At 47.8% G+C, this 23,378-nt stretch overlaps 1 protein-coding gene across 1 annotated transcript; it reads right to left on the reverse strand.

Moving 5' to 3' along the window:
* Nucleotides 1-15,924: 15,924 nt before the first annotated feature.
* On the reverse strand, nt 15,925-22,449 carry LOC126037241 (trichohyalin-like). Its single transcript, XM_049797508.1, has 9 exons — nt 21,948-22,449; nt 21,464-21,589; nt 20,872-21,033; nt 20,356-20,445; nt 19,849-19,988; nt 19,407-19,569; nt 17,584-18,171; nt 17,214-17,487; nt 15,925-15,968 (listed from the first exon to the last, which is right to left on the reverse strand). Exons 1-9 carry the CDS (start codon nt 22,017-22,019, stop codon nt 15,925-15,927), a joined length of 1,659 nt encoding a protein of 552 aa, XP_049653465.1. The 5' UTR covers nt 22,020-22,449.
* Nucleotides 22,450-23,378: the final 929 nt, after the last annotated feature.

A 23,378-nucleotide genomic window follows, 5' to 3' on the forward strand; every position in this document is an offset into this window, starting at 1 on the left:
CACGTCCTACAATGCAGACATTGTCGTTGCCCTGTAGTCTTCCCATGCCCAAGCACAGTCCTTCAAATTTACAGCACCACCTTCACAATCTATAGAATACCTAGCACCCTTCAGCCTCCAAGTCAGTTATTTTTGCAGTGCAACGAGGCCAAAACTGTTGGTCCTTACAGCGATGCGAAAAAGAATCGTTACCACACCACTTCCCAAAATACCGCTACTCTGAAATTTGCCTGCACTGCTACAGCTACTGCTTCGCTCCAACTTCCCTTCAGAAGAAGGTTCTGCCATTCTTCTAGCACTTGCTCTAGTCACATGCGCAAACGGTATTTTCTTATTCCTTATCTATCAAGCTTTTATACTTCACTGGGCATTTTTTATCCTTTCTAGTCAGGTTCCTGGTAAGCAATGCAGCACCTTGTCTTGTAGGCACTCCCCTCATCTCCCCACTCCACCCCTATTAAAAAAAACCACAGAATCTACCCCACAGACAGTCCTTGAATCTAAACTAAAACACAGGTTTTGAACTAAAACCTGATATTTAAACAGCTATCCAAAGATGAAGGACTTCTAATGCCATTGTTTTTTCAGCACGAGGTGCCTCTGGAAAGTTTAAAGATCACAAACAATCACATTACTCACGTTTTGCCCACAGTTTAATTGCACGGAGCGTGAGCCGGAAGTTCTCTTTATTTGGCACTAGGTGCAGGATTTCGTCAGTAACTCTGCAGCCTGTAAGAAAAAACAGTTGAAGTACAGCACTTCCTGGTAACAGGTACGAGTCAGTTCTGTGCTGTACTGGATCAATAGCTTACAGTTTCTCCTGCAAGTCTATGAAAACAAGTTTGCATTACTTGCTTTGTATTACCTTAAAAATCAGAGGTTACACATAACCTTACAGGCACATAACATAACAAATTAGAGGTTACACATTCCGTATCACCTCAGGTAACTGGTACCCTCAACAGCTTTTTCATACTTTAGACTACAGCCAACAATTGTCAATAAGGCCCTTCGACAGGATTCCGAAAGCTAGGTTTCTTTCGACAGCCAGGAACAATTAAACCAGTCAGCGTTAAACAGTGAGCAACTTCGGCTTCAGGTATTTTAAATATCCTTTTTTTTTAATGAACTACCACACAATCTTCTCTATCAAGTGCTCTACATATTCACCTGAAGCAGTTTCTGTGGCAAACTGGAACACCACACCCCCCCCAATCAAAGAAACATGAAACACAGGTCTGTCTAAACCCACAACTTGAAACAGCTGAATTTAAGCCCACTCGCCACCTCCTCAGATCTCAAGTATACAGGGGATCAGTTTCTGCATCCTGTACAGAAACTTGGGGTGTGTAACATGCATTCCATACCAACTTTAGTAACATTTTCTTGTTAAAGATGTGCAAATATGCTTACCATTTAAGCTCCGTATACATCTTATATCCAGGCTTCTGAGACACGAGTTGTCTCTGAGATCAAGATTATCAGCAACAATTGGCACAGACAGTCTTGCAAACACGAGATCAATCTTAAGAGGAAAAAAGTGCCAACCGTTAGAATGCCCCGCAGTTTGCAAACAGCACACTGGTGGGGGACAGTTACTCAAGTCTAAAAAGAGTGGTTAACATCTGTATTTAGAATTATGTGACTATAGATACATCTCCCAAGAGATTTACTTGCCAGAAGATTCAATACAATTTCTAGAAGTTCCCAATTTTATTTACAAAGCCTTCACTGCATCACCCCTTTCTTTTTAAGCTAGGGAAAGGAAGAGGGCATTTTAAGTTGGGAAAGATTACTCTAGACTTACAGTTTCAATTAAAAGGGAACTTAAAATTATTCACAGAATTAAGACTTAAGTTCAGTCACCTCAACTATACTTCAGCAAAGGAGAGAGCATTTCCTTTATGCAGTAAGCCCTTTTGATCCTGAAGTATCTGCTTTTTAGTACAGTCTGAGGCAAGAAGATTATCCTGTGAAAGTCTGTACCAGATGAAGGCCACAAAAAGGTCACTGAATAAATCTCTTTGTGATAGTGATACCAAGCAGTAACTTGCTTAGGGACTACAGCAGGCAGGTCTTGATTCATTGTATAGGATGTATTCAAGATAGCTGGATTCCTGCAGCTGACAGACCCAGGCGGGAGTCAAATGAGTACTTTCATTTTCCATTTTCCAGATTGTTTGTCCCATGACCACTTCATTTTGGATGTGCAGCAAAACATTTAGTCTGCTCACACGATTCGTACAGTGAACTACACTGTACACATCCCTCTGTAGATACCTAGCTTGGCAGAGCTAAGAAGACTGAGCAAGGACACCGCCTCTGCTCCCACTCTGCATGATCCTAGGGATAAATGCTATTCAAGCAGGCTACCCTGGTCTACAGCACAGGCCTAGAAAAAGATGTCCCTGATGCTCCCATGCCTGCTAGGCTCCCTAGGGGCTTATTTTCCTATAAGCTCCCATTCTACTGCAATGTCTTCTCCTGGGATACTTTGTGGTCCAAAATAGCACAGTCACAGCTCCCTGGAAAAGTTATCCTATTCCAAAGCAAGAAAAAATTTACTCACTTAAAAAAAACCAAAAAATGCTTACCTCAACGCCATCAAACTCAAACTTGACAACTGGTACATATGCGTCTTCAACTGCCTGGAAAGGAGAGGATAACTGTGTAAGAAAACATGGTTTGCTACTTTAATGTTTCTCCTGAACTACGATCAAATGCAGAATTTACACTGCTAACTACTCAGTATAAAGACTGAGTTGCTTCCAAACCAGAAGAATTGTTCATAAGCTGCAAGCGGTATAGCACTAAGACGGTATAATACTAGCTTTAACAAGTTATTTAGCCAAGAGATCCGGAGGCTGATCACGTATTGTAATGAACAAACAGTGCACAATGAGCCATCAGTATCAGAGGTTGTAAGGTACTTACCTTGGTGGTGAGGAAGAAAAGCAAGAGATTTCTGTAGCTATCTTACTCCTGGTTAACATCCAGAGAAATCGAGAACATTCTGTCCGCGTTTGACAGCGCGCACTAGCCTCCTGTATTTTTATTTTCTACCATGCCTGAGATGCTATCAGCTACCTTATGGGACAGTTTTCAATTTTGTAGACCACTCGTCAGAACTGTGCCACAGCCCACTGACCCTGTCTTCGGTCACCTAAACAAAGGCTCATTAGCTATGCACGTGAAGTCTTTCAAAATGTCTGCACAAGGAAGACCAGCCTGAGAGAAACACTTCTCAGGAGTTCGGTTCTATATGCAAAGTACACAGCATATGCACCGGAGGGTCATTTTACAAGGCAGTTTTGTACATTCACAGCACAGCTCCTACTGACTTTATGCAAAGCTGACTGTGCATCTCTTCTACAAAGTCTCGGGCTGAGTAGCCAGAGAAGAACAGGACCAGAGAAGAATGAATTAGAGGTCCTAAAGTACACCCAAGGAACACCATGGCAAAGGTACTGACAGAAACCTTTCCACATCACATTCAACTCCCTTAGCTCTCAGGCTGCCCCTTCCTCTACCTGCATGCAGTTACTTTCTTGACAAGCCCCTTACTACAGCTAGGATGAAAGCAAGGCTCCTAGGCACAACCTTGCTTTTTGATACTATAGCCCACTCATTCCCAAACCATGGGTAGGGGAGAAGTGAACCACAGAGATTCGGATCGGACATACAGTCACTGGGGAAGGGAACCAAAAGCTTGACTTCCACACTTTCATGCTGCGTAGACAGTATTTTAGAAGGGGCTCAGAAACAAGGCCCTTTTTAATTTTGGTTTGTAAGACAATCACTACCAATAGGAGTCTTTAACAGGAATATTCTTATTGTCGGAGTTGCACAATCTATCAAGGAGAGAGCTTGCTTACTCTTAGGTTTTTTATTTCCTCCTGACGTTTCAGTTTTTCAAAGAACGACTGAAAGAAATCCGATCTTTCTACATGTCTAGGAGCAACACAAGCCACGTCTATGTCAGCACCTGCAAAGAGATGCCATTTGTTCTGTTACTGTTGGAAGACACTTTCAAACATTACAACTATGACCAGACACCAAAAGTTTACCTTTAGTGTGTACTCCAAGCCTGTAAGAACCAAACGTAAATATTTTGCCACCAACATTTGCTACTACTGAAGGGGGAAGATTCTGTGGGTAGAAGAGAAAGAGTTTTCTGGAGAACAGAAGATACACGTTGACCTACGTGCAAGTTTAACTAGCATAGAAGTTACTTAGAAAGACTACAGCAGCCTCCATAAACAATGTCTTCTCCCTCCCATACCGAGCTGTTAGTCTAATAGACTGACTCTGTTTTTCTGAAGGGAGTGCTGGCAACTCACAAACAACAACAACAACAAAAAAGGTAGGTAATGTAGCAGTCGCTTCATCAGTTTAAACAAAGACCTATTATCAGTCTTCCCTGCAGCAGACCCACATAAATGAACACCATCTAAGAGCCATACCAAAGGCAAGTCTAGAGTAATAATTTCAAACTAGATTGAGTGCTGTAGGCTGTCTGGGGCAAGTTGACTGCCCTGTTACCATCTGTCTCCCCCCACAATGTCTTGTTTCAGCTTTGTTAACCGCTACAAGTCAACTGACAGAGCCACTTCACAAACTTATTCAGTGCCCCAAGGACTTGAAGGTCTTCATCTAAAGGATCTTTTATACATTATTTCAATGGCTTTTACTACAGATCTCCTTGATACTTAAGAAGGAAGTTAAATGTTGAACTTTAGCATAAATCCTAGTAGTATCGCCTTTGAAAGAAACAAAAAGGCTTCAGCTGTTTTGATAAGAACCTATCAAAAAACGTTACCTGGCTCTCACCAAGTTCTGAAATCCATTCTTTGACCAAGTTATTCAGTCTGCCAAGAATGACCAGCCTGTAAAGAAAACTCATGTTAAGTTTGCCCCAAAAAAAACCCAGGACATTAACAAATTTTACAGTCTTGTTATACCTGTGATGCAGTTCTTCCTCCTCTTCAAATACCCCCAATGCTTTCATCGCTTCAAGCAGCTTCTGAGTATGAATGGAATCTCTATCCGTAGGAGGAGCCAAGCTAATTGCAGAAGTCATTCCATAGTGCCTTGGAGGCTGGTTCTGCAGCCTAGGAGTACTGGGGGAGAAAATAAAATACTGAAGACTCCACAAAAGAGAAAAACAAAACCCAACAAAACAACAACCACCACCTTACTGCAAAACACCCTTCCACTTACAGGTTTCCAAATCAGCTTCTGCCCTTTTGCCCAGCATTAATATAAATGAGGGAAGAAAGATCCTGCTTATGGTTTTTAGATAACTTGACCTAACTTAGAAGCAACTTCTTTAAAAAACACTTGTGGATATAAGAAAAGATCCAAGTTGCTACTATCTGAAGACAGCTTATTTGCATTGCGCTAGACAGTTGGAACTGATCGCCAGGAAATGAAAAGGTTTGAAATCCACTAAGGGCGACACTATGTACAGCACAAGATTTTTTGGACCCATTTCAGTTTCACAGCACTTTTGACTTAAGGTTATTCCCATCAGCTTCCCGATCACATTAAACAAGACAATTTAACACTGGCTTCTTTTAGTTCAATGTATTGGCTGTGCTTCTACTGATTCTGAAAGGACATTAGAGTTGATTGCAGAGCAGGGACAAAGTGGTCTGTTAAACAGAGTTGTTGCAGTAAATTCAGCATTACCTTGGTTTTGTCTATGGAAGAGGATGAAGGAAAACATCAACCAATCTGCAGCTAACGTTGCTAGCAGAGCCTTGTGCTCTTAACACAGCGTTCCATTTTTATAGCTCAGAGGCTTAACTCTACATACATCTGGTTTAATCTAAATCCAAGAGATGTACATCAGCACGCAGAGCAGCACAAGTTAAGCTCTGCTTGTAGAAGGTGCTCAAATCTGCTTTCGCTAGCTCACTGCCCAGTCAGGCAGAGCATTACCAGCTGAAACCAGGAGAGAGAAAGGAGGGGCACCGGAGGTAAGAACTGTACTTAATGGATCAAGGGTCTCTACAGAAACACTAGTAGCAAAAGGGGGACACCCATTAAAAAGGTCTCTACAACTCATCATGCTTGTCAAAGAGTCCATATCCAGACCCTAAGGCTACAGGGATTAATGATGGCATTATTCAAACCGGCTATTTTCCTACTTCACAAATGGACGGCTTCAAATCTTAGCTGGGTTAGTCAAGAGACGCTTAGAACTATTTAAGGTATCTGACCCACTTTGGCTGGAATGGGATGAGAAAATGTTCAAAGGACAGCCTCAACACTTGATTTTAAAAAGATAGCTTATTACAACTCCTTATTTCTAATTGTTGCCTTTACTCTGCCACTGAGGGAAGATGGATTTCTCTCTCGCAGAGTAGCTTTGTCCAACTACAGACGTAGCTTTTAGTCACCTAGTGGGCTCCCCCACCCCCCTTCTCTATGAGCTCATTTTTCAAACTTTTTTTTCTAGGCGTTTTCCAAAAAGCTGGCGGGGGTGGGGGGGTGGTATTAGGACTGTAGTCCTATGAAATACTCTCCCCAGTCAGAACGGCTGTTTACTTTCAAGTGTAACTAGGCCCTGACCTAATTTGCCTTGTCTTCTTTACGGGTATGTCAACTTCCACTTCATAAGTCAAAATATTCCTAATGAGTATTTTCCTTCTTATGATACCATTTTCATAACAAATACAGAAGGAAAGCCAATGAAGCGGGAGTGTGGTGGCAAGCACTTCTTGTTCTCAACTGAAGCCTTTTTCTCCCTGCTCTCTGTTCATTTGAGACTACACTCATTTCTTGACCCTCCTACTTGCCTTCCACATCCTCACCCCCAACACCTCCCTCAGTCTGCTCTCCTCAGACTCAGCTTTGCGACTGTGGATGGAGGCTGCCCAGGCTTAAAAGAGACTCCCATCTCGCATGTGCCCACACTTCTTCACACTTCTGATCTGCAAAGTACTGCACAGATAGTAACTCATCTTCTCCCAAACTTCTTTCATCTTCTTCCACGTACGCTTCCTACGTCGTTGCCTCACCATGATGTATTTGGCCTGCTCTTGTCCCTGACTTGTTATTCTCCTGCTTACTCGATTGGAGATTTTAGACAATCTGTGGGATGGATCCTGGGGTTTGTTTTGATTTATCTTAAGATTTTATAAACACAGGGCACCCTTACAATCTACCTATCTAGAACACATATATACTAAAAGGAAGGACTGACCTGACCCTGCAGTCACAGATAAAACAGACTCCTCTCTCGCCAACTGAGAGAAAGCAGCTTGGCTATTGGGGCTGACTACATTGAAGACATTCAAAATGGTCATAACAGAACAGTGTTGACTTTTCCAAGAATTTGCTCAATCAGCATCAACTAAGTTGTTAGAAAAAAAGAATGTGGAGGCTGACTCCTACTGGGAAATCAATTTCTACAGTCCTGTTCAGCCAGGAAGCAAAAGGGTGCCTTTCCACTTGATCCTTTAACTGTATTTAATTTTGATAGGTAATTCTGGTTTCCTCAAAAAGACTTCCTTTGTCAGAGTCCTCTTCTCAATCAGGTACTGGAGGTTTATTTTAAATAATTTCACTGCAAGCACAGATCCCCTTTGTTAAAGCCAGTTCAAATTAGGCCATTGAAAAATTAACGACCACTTGTATTCTCCACAACTATCTGTGCATACGTACTTCACTATGAATCAGCCGTTGCAGAAGTCAAGTGCTACAGCCTCGTTTAACAGCTTACAAGTAGTAATACGTTGAATTTCTATACAATACTTACAGTTCCCAGCCTGGTCTGCCACCTGCTGAGCCAATTGTACTACCTCTCCCCAGATGACCTTTTGGAGTGGAGAGAGGAAAAAGCAAAAAATCCCATGCAGTTTATCTGAAGATAATGTTTTGAAAGGAATTCTAAAGTTACAGTTCCTTACCAGTGGTGGGTATTGACTGTCCTTGGGGGCCCAGACGACTTGCTAATGCTGCTTGTCTTCGCACAGGAAGCCGACAGCCCTTGTGAATAAACGCAGACAGTTGGAAAAGAAGCTCTACTACAATATAAGAATCACTGCATATGCTGAAATAAAGCTTACCTTCTCTTCCAACAAACTGCTGACTGACAGAGAAGAAGATGTAGATGGTTCAGCGGCACTCACCAGAACAGCGGGAGGTCTGACAGTCTTGGGTGGTGGTGGAGGCGGTGGCGGCTGCTGCTGCTGCTGCTGCTGAATCTGCTGATGGAGCTTTTTTGTGTAGCCAGTTCCATTTTTGAAGTTGTTCACAGCCTAGAGGCAGAAAAGCATTTACAAGAAGCTACGATGAAACTTCAGCAGATATACGAACAGAAGCCTTCACAGAGGAAAATTACTCGTGTATTCCTGTAAATGCCATCAATCCTCAAAGAAACCAACATACAGATGTATGAACACGTCGCACTGAACACTGATACTAATGACTGGTAGCTCAGAGGACCTGTTTTTCAAGTACTTCAGCGTTAACGCCAAATGTGAAAGCGAGGCAATCGTGTTCAGTAAGAGCGGGACCCGAATTTGCCAGATCATCTCTAAAGACTCGTAAGCTTCTGTGACAGCAGCAAACAGTGCATTTGAAAAGTCAATTTAGCCTTATTCAATTACGCCTTGCTTAAGGAGATATAAACTAATATTTTCTTCCCTTTCCGCTTTTTACAAAGAGCCTTTTCTTACAAGCACTTTATGTAAAAGTCGTCATGTTACCTGGCGTATGCACTTGTTGGGAATTAAAGCATCAGGTGAAACATCTGCCTCCTGACACGTTGGGCATATATGTTCCTCAGATTCCAGTAATGCTGTTCTAATACCTGCAAAGAATTAGAATAATCAAAACAGTATTTAGCCAAACTAAGGAAGTTTTGGGGGTTCTCACCAATCATAAAGACATGTCTATGATTAATAGGTGAATATAGTCTTGAACTGAGAGCATGAAGCTATAAATGTTCAATAGTGTAAAAAATTTCTAGTATGCAGCAAATAACTATACAGTTTTGTATTTCACCATTGGAACATCTGCAGATGTAGCATAGGCTGTGTCTTGATGTTGCAGCTAGTCTTTTTCCCCACTATCTAGCACAGCGAGAAGTCCCCAACCTCAAGGTTAATGAACAAAACATGTTTCAAAAAAACCTCATTAATAGGTTCAAAAAACCATTAGGAGGTTCGAGTGCTGAAGGTTTTAACCAACTCTCCCGTGGAGAAGAATGTGGATTAAATGCCTAACTATCTGTTTGTTGCAGACCACTGTAAGTCACCAGAGTCGGCTATATAATATTGTAGGAGACAAAGGGCTGTGGACCAACTAAAAGCATTCAGCATCTAATACTGTAATCCCCTGCACAATTAGCCACTCTCCTCATACTCGTCCTTCCGCTTGTAAAGAAGACTTAACTAGATACCTAAAAAGGGGAAAAGGCTTCCTGGCCCTTTCCTGTCCAGGGTATACTTCAGCATAAAATAGAACTGGTAGCAAAGTAATTTTGTTCCCTCCTCTTTCTGCTTTCAGAAAATCAGATGTGATGTTTAGAATTAACAAACACGGGCGTAACACTTACATTTGTCACAATAACTGTTGCCACAGCAGGGAATAACAGCTGCATCAGTCATTATGTCCTTACAGATGAGACATGACAACTCATCTGGAACGGGAGCATCTGAGGTGGAGGAAGAGGAGGAGGAGGAGGAGGAGGAGGAAGAAGAGGACGGCTCCTCTGGTAAAAAGGGAGGCTTCTCCATCCTTCCTCTAGCATAAGCTTCCCTGGAGGAGGGGTGGGGAAGGAAAAAGAAACGAGTTAAAGATGGGTAGAGAAAAACTTTTCCAAGCTTTGCATTTTCTCAAAGCAAGAGAAGAGATGGAATTCTTCTCGCTCCACATGAGCCTCCTAAAAGGTAGGCGCTTAGTTTAAACTACTTTTCTATAGCCACAACACTAGAAGAGGGAGGGAGGAACAATCTTCCTTCTGCAGAACTCTCCCATTCATTGGAGCAACTAAGAAAGAAGCTCAGACTAGAAAATTAATCTTTTCACAGCTAGAAAGCAGGTGAAATGAATCCCACCTCTCCTTTGCCAGAGGATACATGTAAATTGCAGGCTCAGCATAACGTTAGTCTCCGAGCAATTACATTTTATAAAAGCAAGAAGTCCATGTTACAGCTTCTACAAAAGGAGATCCAGGACGGAAAACCAGAAGTGCTACCACGGTCATTTTAAAAGAGCCACTCCTGTCAGCACACGGCAGTATTTTCTCACTGTATAGCAACAGGAAAACTTCAGCCTGTTTCACACATGGGATTTCAGAAAAGTCAGAGGGGGAGGAAATCTCAGTCCAACAGCCATCTGTTAGACTTGGCAAGAAGCCTTTGAAACATAAAACAGAAGCAAAATGAGCTTTCAGTGACTACGGTTAAATGGCATCAATACTCAACCAGGGACTTAGTGCAATTAAAACACGCAAATATTCAATAGATGGGGCAGAGAGAAATGTCTTGGTTTTGTACAAAATAATAAAAACTGTGAACTGCCATTAAAAAGAGTGGAAAACAGAAACATTTCCACTAATACTGAAAGATATAAAAACATGCACGAGTGTTCACCCAGAAAGACCTATGGATATATTGAATGTCTACGACCTAGGAAAAAGAAAATTTCACACTTCTAATTCCAGCTTCCCCTGGAATTTTGAAGGCCTTTGCAACATTGCCATACAGCCTCTGCATTTCACCCCAACAGAAACAATTCTTAATATGAGGATTCATGTATTTGTTACGTAACTGCCAAGGTAAAACAATTAAAAACTAAGTAACACCAAGTCCCCCACAATCTTACCCCATTTGTCGGGCAGTTCTTTATGTAGTGGCCACGTTTTCCGCAGTGAAAGCAAGTAGATGATGGCGGAGCGGACCCAAGGGTTTCTTCAGGTAACTAAATGGTTTGGGGGAGAAAACCAAAGAGGTAGGCATGTGTCTCTCTCGTTAAAACAAACATCTCTGCAATTTTTCCACGATCTGCAAAGATCAGATGGGACACAATCAACACTTACTTGACTGGATCGTATTCGCAGCAGGACCCTATCTTCAAAGCTTTTATTTCACCTTCTTCGGAAGCACTGGCTTCAGCCACACTGGCAGTCTGTTTAACAGGCAATTATTTGACACGCACATTAGAAACACATTTAAGCCCACACAGCCAAAGACAACACCGCTCACCCGATCCTGCAAAGAGCAGCACAACGCTAGCTGAGGTTGCATGAAAACAGGGGCTTGCATAAAATATAGCTGTCCTGAAGATGTTCTGGGGAGTCCTTACGTCATTACAGGGTGTATATGTGCCTGTTAACCTACTTGAAAAGAGCATTCTAGGGCACTCAAAACCTTAGGCTCTCTTTGGGCCTCACATAAAGACTGGTGTAACCAATCCAATTTTCTTCCAAGCAGGCTCTGGCCATGTCCACCAAAAATTACCCTGTCCAGTATTTTTAAGCTGCTTTTTAAGCTCCAGACTAGCTGAACGAGAAGACATCCACTGTACATTTAATTGAGAAAGATGTACGCAAGGATCATTATTTACATTTTTGCAGCATTAAAAGGACACACAGCTTAAAGAGTCGGGGAAGCTGTTTTTTGCTTGTGGAAATTCAGCTTCTAACACAGAAGCATCATTCAACCTTCAGGCGCACAATCTCTCTTACATCCTTCACAGAGCTGATGGGGATAGGCACACCTTGCATCCCGGAATACCTGGGTCTGGGAAAAGGCCTTGTCAGAGCATGCCTTCACAGCCTTAAAAAGGATGAGACATCCAGCAACCATCCTTACCATGTGTATTCTAAGATAAAAAGAAATACTGGCAACACTCTTTATCATGGGGACGAGGAATACAGCTGGAAAACTACTGTAAAAAAAAACATGGAACAGCAACACAGCATTCTGGCTGCAATGTGTGTTACTTCATGACAAATGACATGAAATAAAAACTGATGGTTGGTGGGACTTGTGCATTGTAACATGTAGCTGGGGTAGGTTCAGAATACTTTAGCCAGGGAATCCAAAAGCTATTTGAAATGTTGGCATAAATACTTCAGATCGTAACTCAAGAGCAGAGCACAAAAAAACATCTCCTAAGGGAAGACGCATAACGGCCTCTTTCATACGCACGGTATCTCTTTCTGTGGAGGTGAAGCAGGCTGAAAACCACAGAAGACGGCCAGGAAGAGCAGAAAATTTGCTGCAGTAAATACACCAATTGCAAAGCACGTTCTAGCTTGACCTCACACCTATTTTAAAACAAATACTTAAGTGTGTCCAGTGTGTACAGCGTCGGTTTCTCTTTATTGGCTCATATTCCACACTGGATTAGCAGAGGAGAGAAAAAAACCTGCTTGAATATACAAAAATAAATTTTTTGCACTAAAGATCACAGCTATTGCCATCTTCCATACCTGCCTCAACTCTGACCTCTAAACCCCAGTGCCCTTCTGACACCAGGAACTCAGCCATCTTTTCCAGATGCAGGAGCACGTCCCCACAATCCCCAGGAGACCTGCATCTCTATCAAAAGGCACTTGGAGCTAAAAGATGAATTGGCTAGCACAGGTCTCACCCTGCCCAGCAGCTTGGAGATTTGGATTCACAAATACAAAACACTTTAAAGCCAAAACACTCTCTCTAGCTGCTACTTTGCTTATTCTTGTTTGAAAGAAATACTTGTCAATTTGAGCATCTTTTCCACATCAATTCAACCAGATTTGTTTACATTCAAACTTTAAATCAAAAATATATAAAAATCCAAACTAAAAAAATTGCACTGTGCTCTTCATTTTTACCTAACTTTTTAAGCATCTTTTGCTCAAAATACTTCTATTTTCATTATAATCCAGTATTATTTCTCAGGAGTTATAGAGCACTTTTTTCACTTGAGTGCAATTTAGTTAGCTTATCTCCTAAAAGTACTTCATTCCTGATGACTTAACAAGACTCACAGTGCAAAATGAGATGCAGCATCTCCCTGTGCAATGCTACGCGCCTTGGGCAGTGGTCCTCCGAAACAGGACAAACAGAGAGTGCCTAAGCTTATCAGGGATGAAGCAAAGAGGAAAAGGCATCTAATTAGACCTACTCAAAGATCCAAGCACGATCTTCAAACACAAACTTTCTTCCGCAACCAAATGTCTAAGACTGACTTTCCTTTCTGTTAAAATCAATCTATCAATCAATGAGAGACTGTACTTGGCTTCAGTAAGGGCTAACAGCAGAGTTGCCAGAGACCTGATGAGGAACACAGGAGACTGGGGTGTGATTCATCTGACTAAACGTGGATGTCTCTAATGTAGACGCCCACGGCCGAGCCAAACTTGGTCCCATTTTTAGGCAACACAGAGTTAAGTCCGTGTAACCAGTGCTTCAAGGGACCGTTTATCTTATCCTAAATAAACATTTATATATTTGGTCAGAAAGACCGCCCATTAGATTCACTGATTTTATTCACTACGTCTCCTTTAAAATAAAACAGGACCTCATGCCAGTTGTGCAGGCAGAGACGATTGCAACTGCGTTACAGATACACTGTTGAGGTCAGACAAATCACAGTCCACCTCTGCTCCATCCAGGTTGGCTCAAGACCGGGAATTCACATCTCCCTCACCTCCAAAACGGCTCCCGTAACCCCCAGAAGAAGGGAAACGGCAGATTCGCCTGGTAAAGCTCCTCCTATGAGCAATGACACCAGTCGCTGGACCAGAGACAGAGAGCCAGTCCCCACCCACAGCCCACAGCTCCTGAAGGTCACCTAAGGAGATCTGCAGATTCCAACTTTACCTCTTCTCAAGCCCAAACGCCGAGGGATTTATGCCAGAGAGAGGAGCTCCAACGGGATCTTCTGGCTGCGCTGGGTCCGTTGACCCAACTGGGAGGGACCATTCAAAAACTGCCACAGGGACCCCAACATTCTGAAGCATGCGGGGGGGGGAGGGGCTGGGCTATGCAAATGACGGAACCCCCAACAGCTGCTTCCACCCCACTGCCACCCACCTGCCAGACCTCACAGCACCGACTGCTACAACACACCAAACCTTCGCGGGGTGATGCCCCTCCACGCTCAACTCCAGGACGCAAGCTTTGAGGGTGGCATGGGCTTGAACTCGGACATGGCATCCTTGCTCCTGGAGGGCGAGATGGGCATGTTCACCCCCCTCCGAAAGAGGGAAAAATAACATCAGAAACTCTCAACCGGACACAACAATAGCTTGAACTCATTGAAACCCGACACAGAAGATGTCTCCATGAACTCCTCCTACTACTTTTTAACCACCAAAACACATTACTATGCTTTAGTGGTACGCTTCAGTCAACCATGATTAATTGCAAGAAATCACACGAGATCATCTGAACGCCACTGTGAAGGCTGTTTAATGTTTAAGCAGGCTGGGAAGAGATTTTGTCAGCCAGGAGTCCATCAGTTAGCACTTGCATCTTCAAGGGAACCAATTTTTGTAATACAAAACGGGTATTTTTATTCCTAAACCCATTGACTCTCAGCAGGGGAAGGTAATTCACTGTATACTAGCACTCAGCTGTTCACACACACTTCCCCAATTTAAAAAAAAACAAACAACCCAACAAGTTGCACTAAGCAGTATTTCAGATGGAAGGCAAATGTAGGTAATCCTTCCTGAAATAGAGGCAGCTCAAAGCAATTGTCCTCCTGTCCCACAGGGAGCATCCCAATAGAAGACTGAACGCTTTAGGACTGAAGGCCACTTTTTAGAGTACACAGCTTCGTTTATAAGGCCCAAGTACACATTTTTCTGTCCCGAAGCCTTGTTTTGACTGTCCAAATACTCCTTTTCGCGTCCCAACCCTTCTTTTTTGTGAACAAATCTTCATTTTGATGGTCCAAAGCTTTATTTATAAACTCCAGAGCCCCATTTCAGGCTCCACAACCTTGTTTCTAAACTCAAATTTTGAGGCTCCGAACCTCAGTTTTAGGGCCCAATGCCTCATTTTCGGGGTCCAAAGAATTGTTTCCACAATCCACCCCTTCATTTTTAGGGTCCTGAAGCCTCATTGCAAGGGCCCAAATACCCATTTTCAAAGTCCAAACCTTCCTTTTACAGCACAAACCCCACCGTTAGAGCCCCAAGCCTCATTCTTTACCTTCCAAAGCCTCCTTTTCAGGGAACAGAGCCTCCTTTCCAGGGACCATAGGCTCAGTTTTAGGATCCAGTCTGCAACTAGGGAGAGCCCAAGGCCTCATTTTGAGGGTCCAAATATTCAATTGGAGGGCCCAAAGCCTCATTTTAGAGGCCAAGCTCCTCATCTGGGGTATAAAGCCTCACTTGTTTAACACACAACCCCTCATTTGGAGCTTCCAAAGACCCATTTCTAGGGCGCAAAGCCCTCGTTTTTGGTACTGAAGCATCCCTTGAAGGCACAAAACCTAATGCAGGGTTCAAAGCCTCAGTTTCATTTCCAAAGCCCCACTCTTAGGGCCCAAACCCTCCATTGGAGAGTCCAAAGGCCTCTTTTAACAGCTGAGGGCCTCCCCTGGAGTGACCCAAGCCCTCTCTTTGGGACCAAAGCCTCATGTCTTGGGGCCCTATCGACACCAATAGGTTCCCCTCCTTTGCAGAGCCCAAAGGGTCACATGTAGCATCTCCCCCACCATTTTTGGTGCCCAAAGCCTCATCTGGAGGGCCAAAGTCCTCATTGTTCTGGTCCAAACCTTTTGGCCTTTTATGACCCATAGCTGTTCTTTAGGGCCCACAGTTTCACTTGGAGGGTTTAAACCCTCAGCTTTAAGGCACAAAGCCACGCTTTTAGGCTCCAAAGTTACACTTACAGGGCAGAAAGCCTCGTTTTCCCTTCCCAAAGTCTTAGTTTTGGCTTCCAGAGCCCCATTTCAGGCTCCAAACCCTCATTTTGAGGGTCCACAGGCTCCCCTGCAGTTGGCAAAGTCTCCTTTTTAGAGCCCAAGGCCACTTTTTTAGTTGCCGAACTCCCATTTTCAGTCTCCAAAGCCTCATTTTTAGGATCCAGCCAGTCGTTTTCAGGGTCCAAGCCACATCCTGAGTTTCCAAACCCTCATTTTTATGCTCCAAACCCTTCTCTTAGGGCCCAAAGCCTCACTTTGAAGGCCAGTCCCTTGTTGCGACACAGACAGGACTGTCGGGGGATGCAACGGGTCTACGAAATGCCTGACAGTTCGAGAACAGCGCGACCTTGAGCAGCTTGTAGTGTATCCTTGAAAGTCTGGGAAGATCCGAGAAGAGTGGTACAAAAACAAGATAGCGATAAGAAGAACCGTTACTAACTAAACCAATCATATACTAACACATACTCTGAAGTAGGGGATAAAAAGGTGTGTTAGAACAATAAAGGAGCCATTTTGCATGATCTGTTACTTGTCGTGTCCATCTCTACCGCGACACAGGACCACCAACGGGCCTGGGTAGGAACCCCAAGGCCCATCAGGAGGTCGTGAGGGGACGAGAGAATAAATGCACAGAACAAGGCGCAGCCTTCAACAGCGCCCACCTATGGGACTCACAGAAGGCATGAGTACAGCTTTACAGAGCTGGACCAGCCCCTCCAATAGCCCAGCCACAAAGCTTTCTAAACAAGGCAGAAACATTGACTCCTTTTCTCGTCCCTACTTAAGATTCCCTGTAGAACTGGGTCTTGGCCTGACCGAGGCTGTAGGAGGGAGGAAGACGAGGGAAAACTTTGCAGGGAAAACACCCAGACACAGTATGGCCTGGCATCAATAAATGTAGGCACAAGCAAGCCCTTGGGAGCAAACTCTTTATTCTCTGCCTGGGGGAGCTGCCTGGGGGCTCTGTGGCCCTGGAGCCACACACCTCCTCAGGACATCCTCCACAAGGCTCCCAGCTACCGCCCTCTTCAATGACTCAGGCTGCACAGGCTCCTCCGGGAGAAGCTTTAAACGCACTGGTCTGTGCCGTGCTCCTGCCTGGGTAGGGCGCTTGGGACCCGCTGGAGGCATGGGCTCTCTTGGAAACTGGGGGCCCGTGGGGGGAAGGGTGTCTGCGGTGCTCCCTGGCTGGAGTATACGCAGAGTTTCCAGTGCAGGCACTGAAGACCTTGCTGTGGCTCCGGAGGTGGAATCCCTGGACTCCTGAAGGCCTTCTGCTGTCTGGCGAGCACCTTGCGCAGCACCTCGGCGGAGAGGTGGGAGGAGAGTACGTGAGCTCTCCTCTTTGAGTTGTCCCGCTTCCTCCGAAGGCGTGACTATTGCAGGGAGGCTGAGAGGTGGCAAGACTTCCCTTGGTTGAAGCTTCTCCGATTTTTGCTTGGACTTCCTTTCTTCCTCTAACTTCTTCCTCACCGTTTCCAGAATTTCAAGGACAATGGTTTTGGCATACCCGATCAATTCAGCATCCAGCTGCTGAACTCTGGAGATGGCGTTTTGGATGCTCTCCTTGGCAATCTCACAACTCACTCGTGAGACATCAGCAGCCTTTTGCAGTGGTTGCAACACAGGCACCTTTGCTCTCTTGCTTGCTTCTGGGATCTGCCGTTCCGATGCTCTGGCTGGTCCTTGTCCTTCTGTCACTCCTTGAATCTTCAGGATCTCAGAAAACTGACAGCGGAAGTCCTGTTCAAACTGAGAAGCTACAAAGGATGACAAGGTGGAGCTAACACTTTCAACAGCCTCTTTCGTCCTTTTGTCGATAGAAGACTGTGAAGATGCTCTGTCGGAAGATGCTAGTTCCGCCTCCCTCCATCTCTCTTCTCCAGATTTGCCTGCTCGGCTGGTTCTTCCCGCAACAAGCTCTGACAGCTTCTGCCTGCCTGCTGGCCCAGGCTCGGCTGCCTCAGACGTGCTGGGCACCAAGTGCTCCCCAAAGCTCTCCAACACGTTCGCCACAATCTCTTGAGCCACCAGTCTGATCTTGTCCCGGCGATCCGCAGAAGTGTCCAAAGGCTTTGGCCTTCTGGCACTGGCAAACAGCCTTCCACGGACCTCATGGGGAGCCTTCCTTAAGACGCGGACGGACTGATCCAGCGCCTTCACCCGCTCCAGCACCTCCTGGACCACGGTCTCAGCCACCTCTTTAAGCTCCTGGTCTTCTGCCAGCGTAGCCCGCAGCACCGTAGGCTGTATGCTGTTAGGCACTTCTTCTCCGGCACACGCTGCAGACTAAAAGGAGGAGCAGTTAATGAGTGAATGGGTTCCTTCACCTCCCTTTGCTTTCCTCTTCCTCCTCACAGGACCCCTGCCCAGACGAGTCCCTAGCAGTCAAGCTGGAAAAACTCTGGTTTCTCTGTAGGCCACCTGGCACACCGAGGTTTCTGGTCTCCTGCGGCCAGGAGCCAAGTGTTAGGGGCACCTCTCAGAATCAAGCAGGTGCCATTTTGCTTAGAGCAAAGGGCACTGTAGCCCCCCTGGACCTCAGAACCAATAGCAGAGGGAAAGCTGTCGAAGGTACTGGACCAGGCTCTTCTGCCACGGGTCCCAGCTGCCCTCTATCAGGGTGCCCTGTTTGCCCCTTTTCAGGGCCGAATGCCAGGAACGGCTGTTCTGAGAGCAGAAAAGAAAACGATCCTTCTTCTTGAGGCACATGGCTGTTGTCTGCCAGCCCAAGGAAATGTCCTTGGGACAGGAGGCAGCCTGAAGGTCCACCGCGGGCTGCCAGCCTCGTGCAAAGTGGGGAAGAAATTGCGAGTCAAGCACAGAGCCAGGCAGCAGCCGGAAATTGTCATTTGCTCTTTTGCAGCTTGACAGCCTGACTGCCACGGCAGAAGGAGTTTAACCCTTCACCCCAGCATGGATAGCACCCCACACTATCCAGAAATGCTTCCCAAGTGGCTGTTGCAAGGGATGGAGCCGGGCAATGTTTAACGGGACCCCCGCTAACGAGGACTGGGCAACAGCAGGCTCTCCGCTAAGCTCATCAAAGACCTCCTGGAAGAGAAAACCAACCCACGAATGGCCAAGCACCGGCACTGTCAGGTTCAGGGACACTGCATCTTTGGATGCAGAAGTCTTTGGACGAAACCAAGACTTTTTCAACCAGGCGCGAAACCAGCACCATGGACCGTGCGGCCACTAGTGCAGCAGGTTTGTGCTAAATGTGTGAGACCCTGCTCAGAAGTGGCCACTGAGAGCGCCCAGGCACACTTCTGTGTCAGAAAGGGCTAGTGCCTCGTGTCTGAGACACAGGAAGGCAAGCAACCGCTTCTTAGTCTCCGACAGCCACCCTCAAACAAGGACACGTCGCACACTGGCCAGGCACCACCTCCTCAGTGACCAAGCACCCTTCGCAAGTCCTGAGCAGCTCTGTGTGTGTGGCAGCGTCCTCTCCCGAGTACCAGGTACCAACGTGCTGCTGCACAGCAGAGGCAGCCCCCAGCATCCACCCGGCTCCTACTCACCGGCCTTCCTTTGAGAGCGGACTTGTCGGAGCTGCTCTGCATGCCTGGCTGCCTCCTCTTTCCCAGCTGCTGCTGCTGCTGGCACTTGGCCTGCTGGAGGAGGCGTTGCTCTTTTTCAAGAGCCTCCAGTCTTTCCATCGGCTTCTTGGTCACAGTCAGATGCCTGTCAAAAGAAAGGAAGGCAGCTGAGAAGGAGCACCTCTGACCGTCTTGCCCAGGCCATTTTCTGCTCGGCCACTCCCATCACCCTGCTCCTGGTTACTTTGCTCCAGTAGTCCTCCTGCCTGTGCAAGGCTCCAAACACAGACTGCGCCAACGTGACTGCAGCCCGCACCAGCTCCTTCCACCACTGGCCTTTGTTTACTCCAACAGGAGGCTCCAGCACTTCTCTCAGGGACCAGAGGCCCCCTTGAAGAGCAAGCGTTACTTGGCCTTTTCTTACCTCTGCCTCCTCTTCCTCTCTCCACCTGGCAAACTCTGTCTTTGCTCCTGCGGCAGCCACTCTTGCGGGTGAGAAACGTCAGTCCCTCCCGGCAGTTTGGAGGCATCCTCTGATTGGGCCAGGTCTTGCTGAAGCTTTTTCTGAAAGGTGACATTGGGTTGTGGCTTGCTGTTGCCTGGACAAGCGCTCACGCCCCTGCACGCTGAGGCACCCCGCGGACCCAGGACAGCGATCCGCTTCAGCCACGCGACGAGGGCAGAAAAGAAATGCTTCCCTCGGGACTCCGCGTGCTTGCACGTGGCTGTCCCGCCCATGCCCACCCCTGCACCCTGCGCTAGCTCAGCTCGCAGCCCGGTACTCCTTTCCCTGCCACAAGACCCGGCCCAGCAGCACAGCCCTCACCTCTTCTGCACTGACCGCCTCCCCTCCCCAACATGCTGCAAGTAAAGCCCCAGCCCTCGGCACCGTGCCGCTGACCGGTGCCCACGAACACTCCGCTTTGCCTACCTCCTCTCGCATGAATGTTTTCTCTGCCTCCAGCTTGAGCGTGGTCAGATATTGCCTGTACTCATTGAACTCCTTCAGAGTGCAAACCACCTATGGAGAGACGAGGGGAGAAATCCCCCGAGAACTCTCAAGCCAGCTCCGTAGGCTGCCTTCCCCAAAACAGCCCAAACCCAGCGGCGGGAGGGGAGATGCTCCTCTGCACACCCTCCCCTCCCCTCCCCTCCGCTCCCCTACCCAGTGGCGGGGCCCCTGACTCCCCCCCAGCCAGGGCCGAGCGGTGCTCCTCGCCTCAGCACCGGGCCTCGCACCGGCTGCCTCCTTGACGCTCAGGCAGCGCGGGGCAGCCGGAGAAGAGCAGCAGTGGGAATTGCCAGAGGGACGCTGGCGCTACTTCTGCTCCCAGGGAAAGCAGCCCCACAGCCCTGTGCCCTCCGCCAGCAACAGGCGGCTGCAGCAAGCGCTCTGGGAACCCCGCTTGATGAGGACTGTTTTTATCAGCCCGATACCCAAACCTACTCTGCCGTCACTGGTGACGTAACCCTCTCTCTTCAGCCTCTGCAGGTTGTCCTTGCGTTTATGGTAGGCCCGCAGATGCGGGTCATGCAGGCTGTTGTAGTCGGTGCTCAGCAGGCGGCAGTATGGATCTCCCAGATTGAAATAGCCAGAGGGCTGGTGAAGCTGTGAGAGAGATTTTGCACACTATGAAGGAGGAAGGAGAGAGCAGCAAAGGGGTGCCAGGCGGTACTTGTGAAAAAGTAAAGGTCCTTTGAGGACCAACACTCTCCTCCGTCCTTCTGAAGCCACAGAGGACACCACAGCCGGGCTGCGGGGTCAGGCTGGGCTGAGCTAGGCTGGGCTGGGCTGGGGGAGAGAAGACAAAGCCCACCAGCAAAGTAGGCATCTTAGGCCAGCAGAAAGAACTGCAGACCTTGCCAGTCCTCCTCTTTGTCTCTGCACCAGGGAGCCAGGAGCTTCCCTCTACTCCCCAGCGCTGCCAGATTGAAGGGCTGTGGCGCCCACTGTAGAACAGGCAGCCACAAGGACTTCTCTGAATGACGGGGACCCCGTAAAAGAGGAGAGCTCTTCTACCCCTTTCTACTTCCTTTACCTTTTCCCCCAGCTTTGTCCTGCAGAAGACAGGCTTGGAGCCCGCGTGCACAGGGATCTTGACCCCAAGGGGGAGGTCCAGCAGCCCAGGACCTCCTTCTGCCAGTGGCTGTCTCCTGTTCCCGAGCTAGAAAGAGGGAGACACTCATGGGCACTCAGGCACTATCTCCATATAAGCCTCCTGCACGGCAGCTGCAAGAAAGGCTCTCGGAAGACTCCAACCAAGGGGAGCGCCCAGAGCGGCCCAGGCAAGAGCTGCTCTCTCCTTCCTCGCCCCCGTCCCCGCAACTCCCGACCCTCCCTCAACCCACGTCTGCGTCCTTTCGCAGCAAGCCCTGCCACCTGCTTAGCCGTAAGCCAGGCTGGGCAGAAAGGCAGGACTCCCTGCAAACTCTCCCCAGCCCGACCACCTTGGGATCCCTCCCAGCTCCCCAGCCATGTCCCAGGCTCCCGGCCTGAGCACTCTCCATCGGCACACTGCTCACCTTTCCCCCCTTCCCCACTACGCTCAGCAGTGCGTCCACGTTTCGGACGCCAGCAGTGAGACGGTGCTCCATGGCTCCTTCCAAGAGCTCTCCTGGAGCTGCGACCCTGCGCTGGCACCTCTCGCTCCAGAGGCACCCAGCTGTGGCCACCACAGCCGGTCTTCCAGCAAGCGCTTATATAGAGCAGTTGCACATTGTTGCATCACTGCATTGCTGCATCATCACGTTGCTGCACCACCGCATTGTTGCATCATCGTCTTGCCACGCCACTGCCCAGCCGCCCCAGGGCCCACCTGCAGGCCCGTCTGGACACGCATGAGGGCCACCCGCTCTCGCTGACCCTGCTTTGAGCAGGGGGCCTCCACTCGGTGCTGACCTGCTGCCCCTTCTTCCTCCTTCTACCTCTTTTTCCCAGCTTTGGCCTTCAGATGGCAGGGCTGGAGCTGGGCCGCCCGCGGGCGGCTGCTGCTGCACTGGATTTGGTAGACCATTTTTAGACCATTTCCCTCTCACGGGCAAAGCAGCCTCAACTTGGGGAATTGCACCGAATTACATTTTTGGCCCACTGCCCTCAACATCTCCTTCCCGATTTGAGTCTTGAGAAACACAGAGGACAAACGAAGGATGCACAAAGCCCCTCTCCTCCCCTTGCTTCAGCCCAGACACCTCTCTGTCCCCTCCTCAGTCTCCCCTGCCCTCGTTTCTGCTGCGCGTCACCCTCTGCGACACCCTCCCAGTGCCTCCCGGGAGGTGATGGGCGGCGCAGGACGTTCTGCAGCGGTGCAGGGAGCACCTCAGTGCCGCCTGCTGCTTCTGACCCATCAGCTTCCTCCCACACCAGTGACCTCACCATACCCCAGCAATGTCACCTGCCACCGCACCACCCTCTTGCTTGCCTCTGTCCTCTGCCTCTGGTTCTCACAGTCCCTGCCCTCCTCCTGCTTCCCCAAGGGGCTGAGGAGCTCAGAGCTGGGGCAAAGTGGGCACAGCGCTGCTACAGAAACCTGCTGCTGGTGATTCGCGGGTTGAGGCCCCCATGGAAAGGAGGCACTGTCACCTCTGTCATGAAGAAAATACCCTCCTGATCACCGCAACACGCTCACTCACAGCCCACGCTGCACTTAGTGGAGAGGGACCAGAACGATCCATGCATTGCCTCTGACACTCAAACGGTTTTAACACGGACCTGACTCGTGTTTTCCTGACCCTCTTGCAGAAGGGGAGAAGGAGCCGCCAGCAACCGCAGCCTCTGCGTCTCCAGACCTCGCTGGAGAACGCACTCGGCACTTGCTTTCTGCAGAGACACCGCTTCCTCACCAGCGGGGGGACGAGTGTGAGCCTGGCAATATATAAAACAGTAAAAGCAGGGGCAAGCCAGTGTTACTGGTCAGCGGGTCCTGCTGCCCCAGGCTCTAGGCAACAGAGCAGCCA

This window comes from Accipiter gentilis, unplaced genomic scaffold (assembly GCF_929443795.1).
Source record: "Accipiter gentilis unplaced genomic scaffold, bAccGen1.1, whole genome shotgun sequence".
Taxonomy (NCBI): domain Eukaryota; kingdom Metazoa; phylum Chordata; class Aves; order Accipitriformes; family Accipitridae; genus Astur; species Astur gentilis.

What these genes read in the sequence shown, in the direction of transcription:
- LOC126037241 (XM_049797508.1), bottom strand. Translation starts at nt 22,019, where the DNA reads ATGGAGCACCGTCTCACTGCTGGCGTCCGAAACGTGGACGCACTGCTG. An exon ending in ACGTCACCAGTGACGGCAGA is followed by an intron (nt 20,446 to 20,871) that starts GTAGGTTTGGGT and finishes GTCTCTCCATAG; the next exon opens with GTGGTTTGCACTCTGAAGGA. An exon ending in AGATCCTGAAGATTCAAGGA is followed by an intron (nt 17,488 to 17,583) that starts GTGACAGAAGGA and finishes CCACTGCAAAAG; the next exon opens with GCTGCTGATGTCTCACGAGT.